A 23,611-nucleotide genomic window follows, 5' to 3' on the forward strand; every position below is an offset into this window, starting at 1 on the left:
TTCAGCTATATGGATCAATTAATTTCCAAAAGCCATTTCCCAGTAGCACAAAATACAGATCAGAGAGCAATCATTTGTAAATTGTCAGATAGGAAATAATTTCTTTGAGTTTTACAAAGGTTGCAAAGAATTTCACACCTTTTTGAGTATCACTCTCTAGCAGATAAATGTTTTTACAGCTTGTGGCAGTGCCAATCAAAGCTAATTATAACCTTATTGAGATGCTTTGGCACAGAGGCAGCAGGCCCAGGGGATGAAGCAGATAACTTGTAGTCAGAAAAAATAGGTTATATTTAGGACTGTTGATTAATCGCAGTTAACTCGTGCAGTTAACTAAAAATAATTAATCGCGATTAATAGAATACAATAACTAACAATAGAATACCAATTGAAATGTTTCAAATACTTTGGATGTTTTTCTACATTTTTATATATATTGTATTCTGTGTTTTAATTGAAATCAAAGTTTATATTATTCTTGATTATCTTTCACTGTGCAAATATTTGTAAATATAAGAAATAGTATTTTTCAATTCACCTCATACAAGTACTGTAGTGCAATCTCTGTCCTGAAAGTGCAACTTACAAAATGTAGACTTTGCTAATTGCACTCAAAAACAAAACAATGTAAAACTTCACAGCCTACAAGTCAACGCAATCCTACTTCTTGTTCAGCCAATCACTAAGACAAACAAGTTTGTTTACATTTCCAGGAGATAATGCTGCCCTCTTCTTATTTACGTCACCAGAAAGTGAGAACATGCATTCGCACGGCACTTTTTAGCCGGCATTGCAAGGTATTTACGTGCCAGATATGTTAAACATTTGTATACCCCTTCATGCTTCTGCCACCATTCCAGAGGACATGCTTCCATGCTGATGATGCTTATTAAAAGAATATGTGTTAATTAAATTTGTGACTGAACACTTTGGGGGAGAATTTTATGTCCCCTGCTATGTTTTACCCGCATTCTTCCATATATTTCATGTTATACCAGTCCCGGATGTTGTTCATTTTAAGAACACTTTCACTGCAGATTTGACAAAATGCAAAGAAGGTACCAATGTGAGATTTCTAAAGATAACAGCAGCACTAGAACCAAGGTATAAGGATCTGAAGTGCCTTCCAAAATCTAAGAGGGATGAGGTATGGAGCATGCTTTCAAAAAATCTTAAAAGAGCAAGACTCCAATAAAGAAACTACAGAACCCAAAGCACCAAAAAAGAAAATCAACCTTCGGCTGGTGGCATCTGACTCAGATAATGAAAATGGGCATGCATTGGTCTGCACTGCTTTTGACTGTTATCAATCAGAACCCGTCATCAGCATGGACGTATGTCCGCTGGAATGGTGGTTGAAGCATAAAGCGACATACGAATCTTTAGCACATCTGGCACATAAATATCTTGCGGCGCTGGCTATAACAGTGCCATGAGAATGCCTGTTCTAATTTTCAGGTGACGTTGTAAACGAGAAGTGGGCAGCATTATCTCGTGCAAATGTAAACAAACTTGTTTGTCTGAGTGATTGGCTGAACAAAAAGTAAGACTGAGTGGGCTTGCAGGCTCTGAAGTTTTACATTGTTTTATTTTTGAATGCAATTATTTTCTATACATAAGTCTACATTTGTAAGTTCAACTTTCATGATAAAGAGATTGCACTACAGTACTTGTATTAGGTGAACTGAAAAATACTATGTTTTTGGTTTTTTACACTTCAAATACTTGTAATCAAAAATAAATATAAAGTGAGCACTGCACACTTTCTATTCTGTGTTGAAAATGGAATCAATATATTTGAAAATGTAGAAAACATCCAAAAATATTTAAATAAATGGTATTCTATTGTTTAATCACGCGATTAATGTTTTTAATCACTTGACAGCCCTAGTTATATTACCAATTCTGCCGTTGACAAGATGGCAAGTAGTTTAACCTCTGTACTTCAGTTTTTCCACCTCGTGTAGAAAATGGGGAATCATCTTTACCAACCTTTTTAAAGTATCTTGAGATCCTTTGATGAAGCATGCTACATAAGTGCAAAGATGGACATTTTTCTCTCATGCCCATTTTATTTGTGATGCACACTGTAATGTGAATACATACATATCATATGATTATCAAAATAAAGTTTGCCCAAATCAAACCTTATTTATGGGATTTCACTATACATGTGGCCTGCCTGATGCTCATTATATCTGTCCCAAATACACAGGTTATTTTCAACACGTTTCTGTTAATTAGACACAAATAGATAATTAATCAATTACTAAATTACAAATTCTGCAGTGAAGGTCAATCAGTTCAGCTCAGACTCAATCACATCCATCCTTCTCTTCCCTTTCCCTTATCCTCACAAGCACATCTTTAAACTTCTGCAAGAGAATCACCATAGAAGAACATCACACCTGCAATCCTGTTCAGAAGACCTTCCTGATAATCCCAGAGGAACAGAGAGATTGACAAAAGCAGGAGATTCTACTGCCGATAAAAAAAAGGGAAGCAGCCTGCGTTGCAGCATGCTGGGGAAGGGATATGAAGAGAAAAGAGGACAAAAGGATAGGAAGCGAAAAACAAAGAGGGAAACCTAGAGAAGAGGAATGGGCGGTAGGCTCTTAGTCTCAAACATGGTCACTTTGAGAACCAAGTAGTTAGTTATTAGGAGCATGGACAGAGATGTGATCTACGACCGTTTCATTCTTGCAACTCACCTGTAAATGGTTGGAAAAACCCCTCTCCTATTACAGTTCTTACAGCATGCTAATAACTAAGGCTATGTCTACACTAGCACTTTTGTCGGTATAACTTATGTCACTCAGGGGTGTGAAAAAACACCCCTCAGACCGACATAAGTTACACCGACAGAAGTGCTGGTGTGGACGGTGTTTTCTATGGGGGGAAAGCTTCTCCCAGGGGCATAGAGCAGCTACATGAGCGATCTCACAGCGGCAAAGCTGCATTAGTATAGCTGTGCCGCTGTAAGCTCGCTAGTGTAGACATGGCCTGTAAGAAGTGGCTCTAGATAGTTTGTGACTGACTAGAGCTCTAACTCCTTAGCCTAGGAAGGGATGGGAGGATGAGTGTCCTCTATCTAGCAACTTGCTCTGACCAACTGAAGGCTAACAGGCTCTGGGCCTTGTCTACACAGGAAAATCAGGATGCTTTCTTCACTATGCAACTACTCTGGGAAGCATCAACAGCAGAAGCTGTAGTGTAGTATAGGCAATACTACAATAGCAATACAATAGTAATATAAGCAGTAGTCAATGATAGGGTTACCCAATGCGAGATTAACCACCATATGGATCTTGAGGCACAGAGACTGAGTCGTAACCAGCAGCAGAAACCGACTAATCTCTTCCTCAGCATCCAGCTACCTATGCGCTTCATGTAGCAAGGATTGGCGCACTCGCATCGGTCTTTTTAGCCACAGCCATACTCACAAGACATAAAAGTGTTGTCAGTGTCATCTTCGGTCAGGAACGACAACAATTGTAATGTAGAAAATAAAGATGCCAAGGTCTTTTCTCCACTACACCTTCTACCACTGCTAGAGAATTAAAGGTCCCAGTTATTCTAGGATGGACAGGGCCCAGATTCTGCCTCTCTCAGCACAAGCGATTTTGACACATAGGGAGAGCAGAAGAGTACATGGTATCATTCCTCCATCCTCCCTCCCCTTCAGTTTAAGAAAGGGACAGGAAGAAACTGAAGCCATTCAAAGAACAAGGGACGATAAAATGGGAGCAATAAGAGACGGGTGGGACCAGACACCCCAAGCCCCAGCGCAGCAGGGGTCCGCAGAACAGCCCCAACTCACAGGTGAAGCCGACAGAGGACATGACAGAGACTGAGGGCAGCGCTGTGACCTGAGTGCCCCCGGCTGCCAAGCCCTGGGGCACATGAGGCTCAGCGTCCTGCCACCTCACCCGCGGAGACAGTGGCTCTCTCCCCGCTCCCCAGCGCGGGTGCGTCGGGCTGAGGGGGCGCGGGTGTCACGCCCCCCACACGCTGCGCGGCCGGGGCGGAGCTGCCGGCGCCGCCCGTTCCCGGGGGGTGGGATGCGGGGCAGCGCAGGCGCCAGAGGGGACGGCCGGTGTCCGAGGGGCTCCAAGCTGCGGCGCTGCCTCCCTCCCCCATACAGCGGCCGGACCTCGCAGTCAGCGGCCGGGCGGGCCCGCGGCGCGGGGAGTCGGGCGCAGCCGGGCGGGCGGGCGGGCCCAGGCCCCGGGAGACGCGGGGCCCGCGGAGAAGGGGGAAGAGGGTCGACGTTACCTGCAGCTCCGCCCGCTCCGCCTCCCACTCGGCGCGCTCCGCCTCGAAGCGGCCCCACTCGTGCTGCAGGAAATGCAGGATCCCCGGGACGCTGTACTGAGCCCGGGCCGCGGACACCGGGGCCGGGGCGGCCGCCGCCAAGGAGCCCCCCGCGGCCGCCGCCGCCTCCCCCGGCTCCAGCCCCGGCCCGGCCCCGCCCGGCGGCGGCGGCAGCAGCAGCGCGTTGTTGTTGTTGTTGTTGCTGAAGAAAACGCCGGGCCCCGCCTGCTCGTCCATGGCCGGAGCCGCCGCCCGCAGCCGCCGCGTCCCGGCAGCAGCAGCAACAACCTGGGCGCGCCCGCCCGCCGTCACCGCCTGACAGGACGCCCCCGCCGGCTGCTACCGGGGCCCGGCGGGGACAATCCCAGCGCGCGAAACGCACCGGCCCGGCCCGCGGCACTCTGGGAAATGTAGTTCTGGGGCCATTCTGCCGGGGAGCTGCGCGCAGACGGGGCAGGGTCTGACCCTGTCCCGCCCTCGGTCGCTGGCTGCTCTGCTCCCCGCTTCTGAGAAACGGGAATCACACCAAGGAAAGCACATCCCTGTGTCGGCTCCTCAGACAAGTGCTCTGCCCCCGGGCCAGGGGCGGGCAGGCGCCTTCCAGGCAGACCCTCACCCACTTCCGTTCCCCCCACCCCGCAAGAGCAGGGGCTGGAGGAGAGAATCCACGTAACCCTCACCCCAAAACCAAGCCCTCTCCCCACGTGTCCTCTCTCCCTGGGAGTTGGCAGAGGCCCATGACAGGTGCATCAGACAGACGTACAGAGCCACACGTCAACAGCACCGTGAGAAATGTACAAATTCCAGAGGAAATTAGCCATTTCTCACCCCAGCCCTTAATCAGGAGAACTCCTCCTGTCCTCTGTGAGGCTGGGTGGCACACTCTAGCACAGAGGACAGTCAGAGACAGAGGCTGGCAGTTGTATCCAGAATAATCACTTTCTTTGCAGCATGGTAAGATTTTCTGCAAGAGCAGCTTTGCATAAAGCTAAGGCAGGTCTGTTCAGTGATGCATCCCCTACAGGCACTTTCTACTCAGGACCATCAACAGCCTTTAACATGGGAGGTAGTGAAGCAAGTCCGTTCACTGGTTACAGTAGCCTCTGAAGACTAGGTACTAGAGGGAGGCACAACACAGTGAGGCTCAGGCTACACCCCACGGTTAGGTCAACATAAGCAGCCTTCACTTAAATTTGGTTCCCACTAACATAAGTGCCTCTCGGTGCTGATTTAGTAACACCAGATCTTTGAGCAATGTAAAGTCAGTCAATGTAGTTAGTTCAACACTGCGTCAGTGTAAACACTGCATTGTTATTGGCTTTCAGGAGCCATCCCACTATGCCCCACGCTGACAATCCAATGAAGTGCTCCCGATAAGGATGTGCACCACTAACATAAGAAGCCAAGTGTGTGCACACATGCAATTTAATAACTGCAGTGGCTGGCTCTAGGTTGACAATTTTGTAGTGTAGACATGGTCTTAGCCAGCATGTTACAAAACTACATTGTTAAAAATGGCTGGAGCAGAAAGGGCCATTTTTCTCAACTGTAAGGGGATGGAGACAGGGAACTGGGGCACTGAAAATTATGGCAGTCCCCTCCTCCCCAGCCTCAGGGAGGAAAACTCTCAGATGAGCTGCCTGGAGAAGGAATTTTGGAAAGCTGTGGTGTTGTAAGGGTTCAGCACAGGAGGATCTTCTGAAGACTGCTCTTCCCTGCAGCAGAAGGAAAAGCTGGAGTGCTGAGACCTGTAAAACCATCCCACAGAACTGCAGTGGAAGGAAGCTTGTCCTGGAAGCTCTGTTCTCCCTAGAGGGGGAATGCTGAGGAAGGTTACTGGACCATATTGCAGGAAGTCTCATGGGAACCACAGCCTCCTCTGAAAGGACAGTGGGAGCCTAAACTTTTAAAATTGGCTCCTCATGAGAAGCTAGGCCAAGGGGATGGATTCACCAGCTGGTGTTTGAGGAGGAGGAGAGCCAGAGCCTCCTACTCTGCTGCAGCTGCCATGGCCCTCACATCCTATCTCATAGCCTGGGGCTACTCAAAGATCTACTACAGAGTCAGAGAGATATTAATGAAAGGAGCCTTGCTGAAGAGGAAGGGGATTGCCAAATCCAGAAGAAAGCTAAAAGGCTGAGAACATGTGAGGCCACTAAAAATGCTGCAAGCTATGTAAGCAACAGACCCTATATGTCACCAACGATATTGTCTTGGCATACGATGAGCATTTCTACAGGCCCATCAAAGGTGAAGGCACTGAGTAGGCCCAGAGCCTTCACCATATTTTGTACAGACTAGGAGTGTTGCTGAGCTTTTCAAACCAATCTTTCCGGTTAGCCGATGGCCATCTACCACTTCTTCAGAAGGCCAGTGCTTGCCTCCTTCCCTGCCTGGCAGTAAGAGAGATCACTATAACTACAGAGAGGAGCATACTAGGTGATCTCTTCACTCTGGCTCAGAGGGGAAAAAACTGAAGGAGCTTGGAGAGAGAGAAAAAGGAGAATGAGGGATAGTGAGGAAGATGGAAAAAGCAGGAAAGGTGAGAGAAAATATGAGCTGGAGAAAACCAAGCTCATGGGGAGCAAAAGTAAGGAGTGCGGTAAGAAAAACAGGAAAGAGTAGAGAAGAAAAATGGAGAGGAGAAGTGGAGATAAGTTAATTCAGGGGAAAACAGACTGAAAAAAGACTATGAAACCTGGGAAAAGCAGAGAGAGGAAAAGAGAGGAAGAACAAAAGCGAGGAAAGCATGCCAAGTTACTTCATCTTTTAATCAAAAGAAGTTTGGTGCCAGATTATTATATAAAATAATTTTTTTCCTGAGGAGCAGGAAAAGGACAGTACAATGTAGATGGGAAACTTGAGAGGCTTGTTTCTAAACGAGCATGAGAACCCAGTATGCCTATATGTGGTGGAGAAAAAGCCTCTCTTTTCATCTGCTGCCTTTCCCTTATCCCTCAATCTCTTTGTGTCTGTTTTCCCTTCAATTAACATGTTTCGCCTATTTTACTTTTTTTTTTTTTTTTTAACTGGCTTCATACAGTTTCCCACTTTTGCTTGGCTGGCTCTAAACTTGCATTTTAGAATTTGTTTCTTTGCCTGTTCTGAGTTTCCAGCTTCTAACTGGAAAAAAAGTGCTAGGGTAAAACAAGACTATTTTAGGGGAATTAGGAGACAACAACAAGAATTCTTGCTGCTAATTCAGGCAAGGCAGAGAGAAACTGGCAGATAGGGAAGACTTGTCCTCAATGCAAAACAAAAAAAAATCCAGCAATTTCATTGGGGTTCCTGCATGTTTGTTGCATGGCAGGGATAGGAAGCCAGTAAGCATGAACTAACTTGAAACAATCAGAGAAAACATATATTGTTTTTCTCACTTCCAGCTGATTTACGTGTTTGTATGGTTTCTCTAAAAATCTTGCTGACACATTTACTTTGCAATTCACCTTCCCTAATAAAATGTTAAAAGGCTTTTACTTTTTTATTCAATGAGCTCTTAGTGTTTCAGCTTTGAAATTACGAATTATATTGTAAATTTTAATTAACTTAATCACTATGTATAGAAAGGAAGAATAAAGCAAATAATTCTTTGCTGCCACTCTTTCCTCACTTTGGGCTTCATTCTATAAACAGTTCATTACTCTATGTGTCTTTACGCTCATGTCTAGTCCTATTACATTAGTGGAACTAGGTGTGGGAGTAAAGATACATCCTATAGTAACTGTCTGCAGGAACACCAGGGCTCACACCATTCTTTGTGATCTTGAATAATGGTCAAGAACAATTCTGAATTAAAAGCTTTTCTAAACATAATATTATGTTAAAGAGTTTGTATAAACTAACTGACAGGGTAAAAAAGAACTATCTTGTTCTTAGTTAATTGGTTTTAATTACAGTTGATCTTCCCCTTCCCTTTGCACAGACGTTCCAAGGAAGGGCTATCACAGTGGCTATTTAGAAGAAAGAGATGGGTAAATGCCTACGGCAAGATCAGAATCCATACATATTTCAGCCAAATATCAATCATACGATTAAATTCTGATTACTACTCATTTCCTATTGTGAGGTTCAAACAACAGAAATTTTAGGATCCACTTCTGAAATTATATAAATAGCTTGTACATTGACTTGTTACAGGAACACCTGAATGGACAACAAAGATGGAGGGATAGAAACATGCCATTATGAAAGCCCTATAGGTTGTATGACACAACAAACCTATATAGGAAGGACCCCTGATTTATGTGGCAAACTGGAAATTCTAAAGCAGTGTAAAAGACATTAAAATGCAGAGATTTCAGCTGACTATTAAAATGGATAGGAACAGAGGCATTAACATATAATTCAATAAAAATACTATACTTCAGTATTTTTCTGAATATTTCACAATGTTGCACAATTCCCAGTTTACCAAGGAAAATAGCCCTACTGCATTGAATAAATCAGGACCCTTGCCAGAAATTGTAGGTCTGATATGCATAGAGTATATGGCCTTATGCCTTCCACCTCTTCCTGACTCTAAGAAAGGTGTGTGAGAGCTCTAGCCCCCTCCCTATGGCTGCAGGAAGAAGGTTCTCCACCAGCCCCTTGTGAAGTCTGGCAGGAGAAACAGCCCAATGGCTCCCATTGTAGTCAAATCTTGTAGCAGGTAACAGTGCTCTTCCCTCTGAGAATCCAGGCAAAGTAAGCAGAACACTGAACTGTGGGATCTGGGCAGAGTAGGAAAACAGTTTACCACAGGAACCTTTGCAACAGGCAAATTCCAGAGCCACAGAAATGCAGATGGCATATGGTCCCATTTATAAACCTTATTTCCAATGCATCTTTTCATTTATCTTAGTGAGAGATGGGGGAGGGGGTTGGTTCTTTGAATCCTTTTATTAACTCTCAGGCATGGAAACTGATCTGAAAGAGATATACCACAAAGTTAATAACATCTTATTTTGACAGCATGCTTGATTGTTTATCTTGGAAAAGACTGCAATCTTTTCCAGTTCCTGCTTTTTTTGTATTACATGTGACCTGAAATGAATTATACATTTGATACACTCCAACTTCACCAGGTTTGTGGGTTTTTTTGTTTTTGTTTTTTTAAGAAAAAAAGTGATTATTACACCTGAAATTTCCAAAGATAAATAGTAAATACTGAACACTGGTTTCTCCTCCCACTCCAACCCTGCTATGTTAGTGTACTGGTACAACAGTGGGATAGCATTAACTAGCTTTTAAAAACACTTACATTTGCAAGGTTTGACTCAGTGTTCTAAAAATAAACAACACAATTTAGTAGGACAGATGATACATTTTTTGGTGGATAATTTATAACAGATTCACAAATATGATCAAACAAATTCAATTTCTTAAAAATCTATATAAATACTTGTAACACTACTTCCCTTATAATGCACAAATTTCAAGTAATTACACATAAAGCTATTAGATTGCCTCTGACATACAAACAATGCAAAATACAAACATATATGCAGTAGCACATAAGGAATGATGTAGTGCTTCTGACTTTTAATTGTAGGTATGATCCCAAAAATAACAACTCAAAATAATTCAAAAAAAGCTAGTTTTAAGTTTAATTGTTGGGACAGAATGTATTGTGGGTGGTGGTTGCCTGGCAGCTGCTTTTGCTTTGTTGGCCTGACTTGCTCGGACTGCAGTTTCTAGACGTATTTTCAATTCAGGAGCAGCTCCCATTACTGTCTTGAAAGCATGAGGGTAGAGGGGACCAATGTGCATTAAATTCTGGAGTGCAAATTCATGAAGATCTTTCGATATTGTAGATGCAGAAGCAAAAGCATTTTCATTCAGTAAATAAGAGATCAGAGTTGGAACTAGAAGAGCAAGCAACTGGACTCCTGAAAGTGAAAGAAGAAAAAAGCATAATAGATTAGAAATGAAAACTATATGGAAAATGAATTGTGGCAATAATACTGTTCCTATAAAAGAGCCAATACAGTCAAAGTTGAAAACAAACACAGCAATAATATAATAAAATCAAAAGGAGTCTAAGATGCAGACGACCTTTTTTCAGGATATCCAGTCTTCTTCCTGGCTCGTGTAGGATTTGGCTGTATTCCACATTTTCAAGTGTTTAATACACTTCGGTTTTGTTCCAGCCACTTCACTGGGGAGTTTAGTGCACAGCCTGATAGTGCTCACTGCTAAATCTGGTAAACTGGTAGAGCATCTTGTACCTCAAAGGATCCTACAGGACTTTACAGATTGAGAAATCATTTCATCTTATTTCTGTAAAGCAGCCATCATAGGGAGTATGACATACCAGTTTAGGACACAAAGTGAAGCGTACCTCCATATCAGTTTGAAAATGCAGCAGGGAAATAAAAGTATTGGTAGTATAATATTGCTACCATGTTTGGAATTTACCTAGGATACTGGCACACCTCTTACTCTGAATGTATGGTTTAGTAGTAAGAGTAAGGATTTTATTAATCAGAATTCCTGCATTCTAGACCTGGTCTTTGTCACTGGCTCATTCCATGATTTTCAGCAAATAACTTATGCTTGTTACGCATCTGTTTCTCCATCTGTAAAATGGGCATACTATTAATCTCTCACACAGGGGGATCGAAGTGTATTTGTATTGTACTTTGAGAGCCCAAAATAAAAGATGCTATGTAAACACAAAGTAGTAGTATTTATTATCATTACTTTTGTGAAAAGCTTCCTGGTATCTTTAGTGTCTACACTTGGTTAGGACCTTAGTTCTACATTTTGTTTGAAAGATTATATCTCCAATAGAACAGCACCCCCTGTGTTGGTGCACTGGCTCAGGAAAGACTCAGAAGAGAGTCATCTACTAAATTGCCAAGACTCTGAAAGTTTCCCATCCAAGTTCTGACAAGCCCAAGTGTGCTTAGCTTGTGAGATCAGAGGAGATAGCAACCCAAGGAAGAGACACTTCTTGGAAAAAAATAAAAATGTAATCTAATTACAGCTTTATTTTGTTTAAAATAAATAATTATATTAGACTATAAATTTTAAGTTTGTAAAAAACATTTTTGGTTAAAGGATTTTTCAGAATATTACTTATTATGTTCTTATATTTTGGGGGTAAATGTGAACGGAGTGCTCATGTAAGTAGGGGGACTGATATATTTGGCTCTAACTAATGTTAACAAAAATCAGATGTTGGACAAATTTCCCCCCATACATTTCTACTAGTCTATCATTTCACACCTGCTCTGCTCAGCTCAGCTATTCCAAAACCAGAGTGGCTCTTGAATAAGTTCTGCCAATTGTATGTGGGGTTTTTGTTTTTAATGTGGATGAATATCACTGGGGAATATGTTGAAAACTGTAATCTTATTTACAGATGTCTCTCGGGTATCAATCGGTCTCCGAATGTGGATTCATTTTTAACTTAACTGAATTTTAAGATATGTTATGAATATGCTTTTCTGTGGAAAGAAAGTGATGTTTCTCTCTTCAGACTTGCCTACAATTTCAAACAGCCCTTCCAAACCCAGCATAGCTGTTTCTCAAGATGATAAATAACTTTGGTGATGGGTGTAGTATTGGTAGAAATACCTACATAAATAGGCAATAGGTCTGCTAAAATGGTTACTAGTGAAAGAGGTAACAATTGGAGCAGTTCGCAGCTCTCTATTACTTTTTTCCATTTGCAGGCACAAGAGGACAATACTACACCACAATTGGAAGTTTTCTTTACAACCACAAGAGGTAGGAGTGCTAGTGCAACCCTGGCATACAACAGCCCTTGTCATGTAAAGCTATAATACAATGACAGTTTTTGTATAATTTCAACCACCATTTTAACTGTATCAGCTCCGCCACCAAATCCCTAACTACAACATTCCTGATGTAAAATGTTGTATTTCAGCGTTATTAGTGTTCTACAGAAAAAAAAGATACTTACTATTCTGCTCCTCACCAAGGGCAACCAATGTTTCAAGGACTTTAATTCCTTCCTGGACTGCTAAAAGCTCTGTGTTGCTGTTTGGACGGTTACATTCTACAGCCTTCAGTTTCTCAACCATTATTGGTGCCAATGAATGGATATATGGAGTTGACAGGGCACGGTTGGTGTGTTGGAATACAGAAAGTAGAAGCTGATAACACTTGGCTTGAACCTAATCAAGATAAATACATTTTATTGATTTATATATTGACTTGGCGGTCGACAATACAATCCATCACATCTTTGTGTGAACATAAAAATGCTTGGAGGAAATAAAGGAAAAAGACCACTGAAATTGGCAGAAAACAGCCAAAGACTAACAGATGGCTCAGCTGCTAAAAATACTGTTACTCAGTTTTCAATACAAGAAAAAGGAGTGCAACTAGGAAACAAATGCAGGAAACGAGAACAATGACTAAGTGAAACTAGGTAAGATAAGAAAGTTAACCAATAGTTAATAATATACTAATCAGCCATATGGGATGCATTCTAGAGTCCACAGAGAGCTGACTCCATAAATAACAGAATTACTAGCAATAACACTGGATGTATATGAGGAGTCATTTGAAGTTCCCTTCCAATTCCACAAAGGCAAAGGGGTCACCCCAGCCTAAAAGAAGTATTAGAGTAGATTAGAGTAGTACAAAACATAGGTCATGGAAAACTAAGTTGATGTTCTTGATATTCTAAAACTGTGTCAACTATGTCAAACTGTATTTGATTTGGCATTTAAAAGGGATTTTTCCAAAATACTATATAGAAATCTCAGACAAATTGGAGAGATATGGCCTTGAATACCATGATAATCCAGAAAGCGGGCTATGAAGTTGGACATATTTATAACACCATATAGGATGAGTTATCAAGCAGGGTCCTACAGGGACTTTGAACAGTATTATTCAAAATATTAATGACCTGTGAGAAGATCAATCTGACTCTGATCACATTTTGGGGTGGCAGAAAACTTGGAGGTATAGATAAGATTACAAATTAAAATTATAGATCGTAGAATCATTTACAGTAAGAATGAAAAAGACCTATTAGGTTGCCTGGTTTATCTTCCTATCAATGCAGGATTAATTCCTTGCAACAAATTTGATAGTGCTCTGTATAATTCAGATTTAGAGGCTCCCGCAATGTGTTGGAGCTTCCTCAACTTCCATTAGGATTCTGTCTAAGATTTCCATCTCAGGACATTTTTCCTGATATTCAGCCTACATTCTGGGACCAGTTTCAACTGGTTACTTCAATTCGTACTCCCGTACCACTATAAATAATATTCTTCCATCCTTGTTGTTTCAACTCTTCAAATTCTTGAAGTGACTTACTTCGCTAGCTTTTGTTTAAACTGCACATATTTAAGAACAAAATCTTCACATTTGCAGGTAGCAGCTTTCATAGATTTCAGCAGGAGCCCTGTGCCAGCTTTTGATGGCAGAATTTGGTCCACAGTTCTTTTCTCTGTCCTCAAATGTAGAATTTTTGCTGATCCTACACTCACTGAAGTCAATGGCAAAGCTTCCATTAACTCTAATGGTGCAAGATCAAGCCCTGAGTCCACTTTGGAGTCTGTAGAGCTCTTTCTGAGATAAAAGCTTCCCAGAATGGAATGAAGGGACAAGGGCTTCTTAGCTGAGTGCTCTTGATTCTGCAATTCACTTCTGTTTGTCCAACAAAGCTGGAGTTTCCTAACTTAAGGGTATAAAGCACAGCTATCCATTCAGGCTTTTGCCTGAGGCTGTTGTTTCAGTGGTGGAGCACTATTCTTTGGTGGTACAAGTATTTTTAAATAATTCTCTATTTTATATCATTTCAGCTTATTTTTAAATGTGTGTCTGTTTATCATTAATGTGCACCCACCTAAGGGCTGCTGTAGTTGCCATTTTATATATTGAAATAATAAAATAAATAATACAATGCAATCTAGAGTATATTTCCCTTGTTGACATACAAAACGAAGTATGGACCCAGTATGGCTGATATTAAGCTGCTCTCTGTTGTTACCAAAACTGTGCTGGGAGAGTGTTCATTTCTGGCTAGATGATAAAGGCAGAGAACTTCCTTAAACAGAGGAAAGAAATGAACTTCTCCTGTTGTTGGTCTCTATACAGAGCTGAATAGGGATAGATGTAAAGGCTCCTTCTCGGCATTCTAGACACTCCACTCTCCATTGTCTCCTGTAGGTGTGACCATTGAACTGGAAGAAGAGACATGGTCTCAAACTGTTTCCCACCTTAAGAACTCCAGCAAGTCAAGCTTTGGCAAACTGCTGAACAGTGACAGAGCATAAGACCCCAGTTCAGTCTGGAAACAGATGACTCCACTGCAGTGAAGGACTCTCAGGTGGAATAGAGTTCTAAATGCCAAAATATGGCATGCTTTTTCTTTATATTTTTTTCCTCAGGAAATCTCTGAGTGCCTCTTGGGGGAAAACACTATATAGAAAACCTATAGGAAAACCCCAAGAGTAGTGGGGAAAATAGAGGAAGAAGTTTAGACCTACATCAAGAAATAAAGTTTGGAGATAACAATTCAAAACATCTATATAACTGGATTGAGGGAGGTGCGGGGGGAGAGCAAAGAACTGGACTTACATAAGACAGTTCTTTCCTAGACATGGACAGAATTTTCTCCTCCCATGCCCACTCCCCTAAAGGAGGAGTACAGGGAAAGCAGTTCTCTTTTAGATATCTTGTCATTACTCAGAGAAGAGACACTATAACATGGTAAGTTACCACTGCCAACCTTTAACTTTTATAATCAATACTAGTCAGCTCAGTGCAGCCCTTGCTTAGGTAAGAGAAGAATTGATGAAGATTTTCTTTATATCATCTCCCTTTATCTCCTCTAGTCTCTCTTCATTGTTCCTTTCAAGCAAACAGCATTCAGTTTAAGTGCAACTGTAAATTGGATGTGACAGATAATAGTGTGTGAATTGTTGACTGTCTCTCTCTGGTGATGAGAAAAGCTCTACCAATGGGGGAGGAAGAGCACACAGATGGAGTCCATCAAACAAAAAATACAAAAAGTCACAAAAAGGGGCTGTGGGGAGGCTTCAGTCCCTAACCCAACAGCTTCTCCAACTGGTGAGCAGGTATCTGTACTGGCATAAAGTGAGTTCTCTGACTTAGGGACTATAAGACATTCTGTTGCACATGAATTTGGGAAACATTCTTTCACCTAAAATTACACTAGCTGCACATTTGTATAACTGCTCCAACGAACTAATTTCTACATGGCAATTATGTTTCACTTCATGCTAACTGAGCATGTCTGAGCCAAGTCAGGCTACAATTTATCACTTTTGCAATGGACTAGTTGAAAAGATAATTTAAAGAGAAGACAAAACAAAAAGCATAAATGAGTTTGCAACAAATATGTAACCATTTTCAGAGGGCCTCTGAAATGATATGCACATGCAAATCAGACAACTGCATCCCTGAACTGCACACTCAAAATGGGTTTTGTACAAGTAAGTAATATAAGCACAAATTTTGTACATATATAAGTAGGAGAATCACTGCAAATTTGGCCCCTAATCTTTAGCTATGGAAACAGGAGTTTGAGTAGCATTATGAGGAACTAGTATTAAAATAAACCAGAGAAGGTCTAAACTTTTTTGGCCCAGTGATCTTTTCCTTCCTAAAATTTCTTACATTAACAAAGATGTAACTTTTATAAATCTACATAAATCCAGTATTTAGCACAAGAAACTTGAAAATCCTACTGCAAAAGTGCCACGTTTTGTTAAAATTGCCATTGATGCAATAGTTGTGATGGTTAATTTGTTAATTTGACAAGCAGGATCTGGTTACTTTTTGAAGTGAAGAAATTATAGATTTCAGGGAATTCAGAAAATGTAACATCATTCCTAGTTACTTTGTGTCAAGCATTTAAAAGATTGTGCACACTCCCACATGATGCGCTTACCCAAGGATCACAGGAATTCAATGCATTTTTAAATCTGTTAATGCAGCCGTTCTGTAAGGACTGCACTCCAATTATTTCTGTACTTGCAGACCAAAGGAAGAGCGCAATTGCTGTAAGCATGCTTACTTCATCAAGAATAGACTTGGTGCCCTCTGAAAAACAAAAAGAAAAACAGGCTGAGCTTATTGTGAAAAGGTTTTAGAGTTTGTTTAGTAAATCCTAGTGTACTAGAATAATTCACAACAAAGAGATATACTAGAAAAAACTTCAATTACGCTCAAATACGTGCCTATTCACCACCACCAGAGTCACATTTTTACAATTAGTGGTAGTGACTGATACAGTTGAGGTTGTTTAAGATGATTAACTCTAGTCTAATCCTCTCTTTTAAACTGCTTAAAACTTCCTGAAATTTCCACCTATGCAGCCAAAATTATTCATGCTTGGTCTCTGGTCACAGGTATATTTTTATTGTTTTTAAAGTTTAAGCAAATACAACTATGCTATTTTTGAGCAGAAAGATGGTGGAAAAAACATTATACAGTCCCCATTATAACCAAGTCTCTTGTAAACCCTTTCAAAACAGCCTCTGCAGCTGAAATGGCTGGCATGTAGAAACCTAAAATCTAGCATGGGAGTAGCCTGCACTAAGGAGAAAGGTTCTTGAGTGTTGTGCTGAAAATTAGTTATGATTTGACTGTGTTAATAAGCCTGTTAAAATCATACCGTCCATTTTGCTAAGCTGGCGAAATGTGCAACTTCATTCTGTCCTGAAAAGTGAACTGAAGGTAAGCAAACCCTTGCCTCAGTGCATGCACCTTGCAAGGAGTTAAATGAAATCTCATGAAGTCCACAGAAGGTCTACAATAAGTGTCAGTGGTGCTTGTGGAAATGGGGGCTTGAAGGCCCTTAAGCCAAGGTGAAGTTGAGAGAGATAAGTTTGATGAGACATACAACTAAAGAGGCTACTGAAAATTAATATGGGTTTGGCCTGGAAAACTTAATTCAATGATTGTTTCCTCTCAGAGATCCTAAAGGAGGGCATTGTGTAATTACGCTGTTGGCCCTTCAGATTTCACATGACCACTTCTGCCAAACTCTTTCCCCACCTCTCCTGTTCAATCTATATTTCAGGCTATTTGGGGGTGTAATGAGATGGTTTTGGCAGAGATACACTCGGTAGGCAAATTACGTGCATCTCTGGATCTCTCTTTTGGGTCAGACAACATGGATTGTACCGCCTCTTTGTTCTTCTAGGGCAGAGAAGACACTTGGATTAGAGGAAGCTGATTGAAGTCAGTGCAGACAAGATGGAGATGCTGCTGGTAGGCCAGGGGAAGCATCTATGGGTTGTGGCAGGAGTATGTTTTTTCCCATTACTGAAAGGGTCACTCAGTCCTTTGTCAAGGAGATTTACAATATGGAGATGTTTTTGGGTCCTCACTTCTCTGATTCCCTGGTGATATCAGTGGCTAGTCTTTTACCCCTCTGTATTATGCTAGACTATATTGTGATCAATTCTCTGATGTGAATTTGCCACAGTCAGCCATGTCTTTACTACTTTCACATTGAATTACTGTAATGCTCACTGTGATAAAGACTACATGAAGCCTATTATATCGATTCTCTTAAAGCATCACTGGCTTCCAGTTTCCATGAACCACATTTCCAGGTATTGAGTTTGAGTTACTGCATACAGCTCGATACAATTATGGCTCTGCCTACCTGAGACACTGGCTCTCTCCCTATGCGCCACTTTGGTCACTGAGATCTGATTCTCTCTGGGCAGGCAGATATTTTGGGGTAAAAGGAAAGAGGGGATAATCAAAGATGATTCCTAGTTTATGGGCGTGGGTGACATAGGGGAGGATGGATTGTCAACAGTAACAAAAAGCGAGGAAGGGTTTGGGAAGGAAGACAAGGAGTTAAGATGGTTGTGAGACATCCAGGAGTTTTCAGAGAGACAGGCTGAGATGCAGGATTGGCAGAAGAGAGACAGGTCAGGAATGGAGAGAGAAATTTGTGAGTCAAAGGTACAGAGATAGTAGTTGAAGCTGTGTGAGTTGATGAGGTTACCTAAAGAAAATGTGCAGAAACAGAAGGTAAGTGTGCCAAGCCCTATGAGAGACCTATGGAAACAGGAGAAGGGTGGGAGGCCTGCTCAAAAAGACACTGAGGAAATGAGTGGAGAGGTAGAAGAGAACTGATTTGTAAAAACCAAGTAAGGACAAGATTTCAAGAAAGAGAGTATGATTAATATTGCCAAAGGCAGCTGAGAGGTCAAGAAGGATGAAGATGAAGTGTGCTGCCCTGAGATAAGGCTGTATTATTCTAAAATTGGCATTGTATTCAGCATTACATACATTTTATACATTATAAATACAGTTCACTATAATGCAGAGTGTTTAGGCAGGCTTGTGTTAGCGCGTAGATCTTGTCTCTGTTTTACAAGCTATGCTTTGTTAATCACAGCTTTTTGTCCCCATAAACCTAACCTGATATGTAGTCTATATTATATTATATACAAACACGTAACATTCACTTCTCCAGAACAGAAGCTTTAGCTTTAAGCTGCTTAACTGGTTGAGAGTAAACTGCTTACCTGGTTGGGAGTATTCCAAGACAGATGCCAGAGTGCTGCGGATAAGACTGGTCCATTGCTTATGAGTTTCCTCAGTCTTGGCCATTGGAAGAGTTACAATAGTTTTTATTGCCTGAAGAGTTGCACTGACTGGCGGTGAGACCTGATTATCCACTGATTTTACTGCAGTTTCTTTCAATACTCTTGTAATCAGAAACAGGATTGTAGGTAATATTGTCATACATCCTGAAATAAAAATTAAAGTGCATTCTTGCAGTTAATTCTAATACCAGGTATGGTTCACAACTTCTTTATATTTCCTTAGTGGAACATCTCTTGCTATCAATGAATATACCAAAATGTACTATAAATTTATTTGTGTGGTAGTAAATATGATTCAATAATATTTTAACAATTAAGAAACATCTTACTATAGTCCAAATGTATTATATGACAATTTACATCATTTGGAATCATTTGTGCTAATGAAGTTAAAAAGCTATCAGCAATTCAGGGATTTATAACTCAGCCATTAAAAATCTGCTCTAGGTTGACAAGGAACGATTTTTAAAAATCCATTAAAGAAAGAAAGGATGGTCCAGTGGTTAGGGTACTAGTCTGGGGCTGGAGAGATGCAGGTTCAATTCTTTCCTCTGCCCAGACTTCCTGTATGAGCTTGGGCAAGTCACCTAGCCTTTTTTATGCCAGTTTCCCATCTGTGAAATGGGGATAATAATACTTCCCTAGTTCGCAAGGGACAAATACAGTAAAGACTGTGAGATGCTCAGATATTATGGTAATGGGGGCCACAAAGCACCAAAAATAGATAAATAACAAATTCTTTCCCCGATTAGGGCTTCTTTTGCATCCCAATTGGAGCTAAAAAGAGCCCATACACATAGAATTTGTACTCATCCTTCCCCCAGCTCATACTTAAAGCCATGAGTCTGGGCAGATGGCTTTCTGGCTGAGAAAACCTGGCCAAAATTCCTCGTAGCAGTCATCAATATCACTCCTTAACTGGTCTGAAAGGTCACTACTGAATGCTCCTCCTCAAAACACTGAAAGCAAGAAAAAATGGGACCAGGAATCAAATCATAGGCTCCCGCATGGCAGCAGTGCAAGACTCTGGGCTGGCTTATAGAACATTTTTATTTTTAACTAAACATTTGCCATCCATTAATCACTAATTTGGACTACAGGCCAAGTATTTTTCAGAAATTATTTTCTCTAGAATTGTTATTAACTTTGCACCTCACTAAGGGCTCAACCTCAAGAAGTGCTAAACATCTGCAATGTCAATGTAATTTCTTGCAGACGTGAGAGAGGCCTCTGCTGTATTAGAACGAACAGGGCATACAGTGCAAGTTTTGATTTTGCGATTTTCCTGATATCCTGTGACCTGAAAAGTGGGCACCCTTAAATTGCTCTAGAATCCAAACCTCACCATCAATAAATTAGCTTCACTTAAAGTGGTCTGCAACGGAGGTAACATTTTTAGTTACTGCTGTGTAACTTGGTCATTTCAAATTACAGGATTTGTCTTATGTTTCTCATAAAACCCATTCATTTATGCATATGAAGTTATAGTAGAGTACCGGCTGGAGAGCACAGAGAAGGCAGGTCAGATAGGATGGTAACTGTGGCAGCCACAAGGCGAGCACTTTCTTCAGAGAGCTGGGGTTTGGCAGAAACATGACTTGGAGAGTCTGACATTTTTGGGCTTAGCTGTGGCATGTGCCGTACTAGGATAAACATTAGTAGTTCCATGGCTGCAAAGACGAGAGATTTTCCAGGCACAAGGCCACCGCTCTCACCACCTTCTCCTAACACAAGGCATGTTTCTTTTTCCTTTATGTCGTCTTCATCTGCAGTGAAAGACATTTGGTTAAATATTAAAAAAAACCCTAAATAACTATTAGATAAAATACACTGACAGGTAGATAATACTTTGAGAAGAGCTAGAGGTTCACATTAATGTATAATGTCAGACAGATCACACAGGTTAAGAAAAATACTACTTTTAAAGTTAACATGTGCTGAGGGAGTTTTAAATTGCCTTAAAGGTTTTGTGATCGTAACAATTGACTTAAAAATTTCATAACGAGCCCAGAAATTGATAAAATTTAATAATTACAATGTCTGAAAACAGTTGCTGTGTTTCATACTTAAAAAACTCATGTGGTAAAATTATCATCAAAAGATGCCAACTTCTGCATGTTGCCAGGCACAATGTCGTGTGAAGTATATTAATACAATAGTTTTTTTTCTTTATCTTAGTTAAACAAATAAGATTTTTGTAGAAAAAATATTAAAGTGCTATTCCAATCTGAAATGTGACTCTAAAAATAGTATTGTGGGATTCTGTGTACTGTCTCTATTATATTAATATCAAATGTGCTCAGTTTATAAGATTTTCTTCTGAGTGGCAGACTTACAAGCTATGTTCTCTCCTTTGCCATTGTCAGTAATAAAGTCTAGTAATTATGCCCTCAGTTCCCCTATGCAACTCCACTGAATCCAAATGATGTTTTAGGGAACACATGTGGTGTCCCATTGCCTGCATGGGTTTGGAAAGATGTAACTTATTGGGGTTTAATAAACAATTTTATTGATGCAGAAAAAGGAATAAAATGCATTCCACTCTCTCTTAGCTGTGTTGGTTCTTTCTACAGCACTAACAGAAGTAAAAAGCAGTAAGCCCTTGCCCTGCCCCACAGTCACCCTGAGAAAAGGTGTCAGTGAAGATAACTGAGGGTATAACTATGAATACATTGAACAGATCTGGGATAAGTAGGAGCCATTTTTACCTAGTCAGTTTTCAGAGAAGAACCACACTTTAATAAATCTGAGTTCTTCTCCCAATTAGGAAATGTGTTGCTTTTTTCCTCTGTAAATGCAAACAACAGTTTTAAATTTGTTTGTTTTTAAAGTCTTACTTAGTGTGTTCCTTTTTTCTTGCAAGTAATCTTGAGCTGCTCTCACTATCTGCTGGACAACTCCTGTAACTAGCAGCTGGACTGAAGGAGGATCCCAGGTCAATAAGAGTCGATGCATCACACTCAGAAGTTCAACACCAAGGAGCTAGAATAAATTAAAATATTTTTTTAAAATGTAAATTACAAGTGAATGGTTCACAGACCCCTAATTATCAGCAAAAATGGTTTCTGGTTAATCTACTGTTATTCTTAGCCATAGAATATTTTTTTCTCAGTTTTAAAAAGCACAGTTCCTTTGGTACACACTAATAGTGTTTTTCAGTTCACTTCTGAGAGAATCACTTTTGCATATGCCCCACCCTTTATCCTGTTACATTACTGATTTACTCTAAGGGCGTGTTTTTCACTCACCATAACCTGGGATTTTTTAAAAGAACAAAAAATGGTTAAATCTAATCCCAAATGTGTGCAAACTGTGGTTTAGGAGGTTTACACTCGAGAAACACAAAGGATTGCTAATAGGATTGTTCTCTCATTTCTGTTTTAATGGTAAGATTTAAAAGGAGAAAATTATTTAAAAAATGGGCAAGTGTGCCGATACACAAGCCTAATGGTATTAAATGGATGTATGGTTGAGTTTGGCAATTTACTGTCTTTTTTAAAAACAAAATATTTTTTCACCTCAACTGCTTGAAAACTAATGTTAAAGTCTGCTGGGGGATACGGAGATCTGATGCTGAAGGGAAAGCCTCCCACGGCCAAAGTAACCAACCACACACAAAAGGGGACAATGATATAACTTTGCCAGATTTATCCAGTAAGTAGTGTATTTTCCCCACAAAATAATAAATAATTAAAGCCCTTGTAAACACCATAAAGCTGCTAAAGGATGAAGACCCATGAAAACAAACTGTCTAAATACATCTGGGACATCGTTGTGATAGTATGATAGAAGTGGCATTAGGCCCATTGAGTTTATGTGAGCTGAAACATCTTCTGAATGGTTGACCGTGGCTTTTAAGCCACTTACTCAAGAGCAGGGGAGGGGACAACACATAATTGTTCACCCTCAGCTCTGTGGCTAGCAAAAATCCAAGTAATTGTAAATAAAAAAGAGAAAGAGTACTTGGTCTGCAGTGTTGCTACAGGACTTCCATAGTACTTTCCCTATAAAGGTTTCTGTTCTACAAAAGTGTACAGTCTCTGTCAGAGATAATCATAAAATAGATCATCTTCTGTGATTTATCAGGCATTAAGGAAAAGAGAATGGGGTGATAAGTCCACTGCCATGATCTTCAGATTTACTGAATTGCTATTAAAAATTAAACATGAGCCACCAATTAAAATGGAAAAGCTTTTTATAGATCCCACTTATTCCTATACCAAATCATCATGGCAAATTAAATAAATCTCCTACCCTCCAAGATATAGCAATATATTTCTGCTATGACAAACATTGAGTTTTGTTTATAAAGTTTTCCTTCTTGAATTTAGAATTCATTTCTCTCCCTAGGAGAATCTAGTACATTAGATATTGAACATAATGAGTGAAGAATATTTCCAGTAGAGCTGCTCAAAGTGTTTTGACTGCTATTATTTTTCATTGAAATCTGTTCTTCATTCAAAAATGGAACTTTTGAAAAAACATTTCTAAAATACCTACTTTTGAAAATTTAAGAAAAAATTTTTAAATGAAATAAATATAGCACATTTTGTGTTTTGCAAAATTTTGTTGGAGCTTTTCTGTTATTGTTGTTTTCTAGTTGCAACTTTAATAGGTCAGGTTTAAAAAAATCACTACTGAAAATTTAAGGTAATAACCAATTTTTTAAAAATCTACAAAAAAAGAAAAAATTGAATCATTATGAACAACAACAAAAACATTTTGAATTTGCC

General features: G+C 40.4%; 2 protein-coding genes across 4 annotated transcripts in view; both read right to left on the minus strand.

The window, feature by feature from the left end:
* The window catches only part of STRN (striatin), a 105,029-nt gene extending 100,351 nt beyond the window's left edge, over positions 1-4,678 (minus strand). The window contains exon 1 of one of the 3 annotated variants that reach the window (XM_045010048.1): positions 4,276-4,678. In XM_045010048.1, the coding sequence (XP_044865983.1) occupies positions 4,276-4,551 (276 nt within the window). In that variant the 5' untranslated portion in view covers positions 4,552-4,678. Of the gene's footprint in view, positions 1-3,820; positions 3,923-4,275 lie in introns of those variants that run through there. The other 2 variants (XM_045010049.1, XM_045010050.1) reach the window with 2 other exon arrangements.
* Positions 4,679-9,177: 4,499 nt separating this feature from the next.
* The window catches only part of HEATR5B (HEAT repeat containing 5B), a 97,822-nt gene continuing 83,388 nt past the window's right edge, over positions 9,178-23,611 (minus strand). Inside the window, exons 31-36 of the mRNA XM_045009558.1 lie at positions 21,716-21,860; positions 20,375-20,644; positions 18,798-19,022; positions 16,196-16,347; positions 12,224-12,437; positions 9,178-10,181 (exon numbers count right to left, since the gene is read on the minus strand). Coding sequence (XP_044865493.1) covers positions 9,877-10,181; positions 12,224-12,437; positions 16,196-16,347; positions 18,798-19,022; positions 20,375-20,644; positions 21,716-21,860 — 1,311 coding nt within the window. The 3' untranslated portion in view covers positions 9,178-9,876. The remainder of the gene's footprint in view (positions 10,182-12,223; positions 12,438-16,195; positions 16,348-18,797; positions 19,023-20,374; positions 20,645-21,715; positions 21,861-23,611) is intronic.

Source organism: Mauremys mutica, chromosome 3 (assembly GCF_020497125.1).
Source record: "Mauremys mutica isolate MM-2020 ecotype Southern chromosome 3, ASM2049712v1, whole genome shotgun sequence".
In the NCBI taxonomy this organism is placed as follows: Eukaryota; Metazoa; Chordata; order Testudines; family Geoemydidae; genus Mauremys; species Mauremys mutica.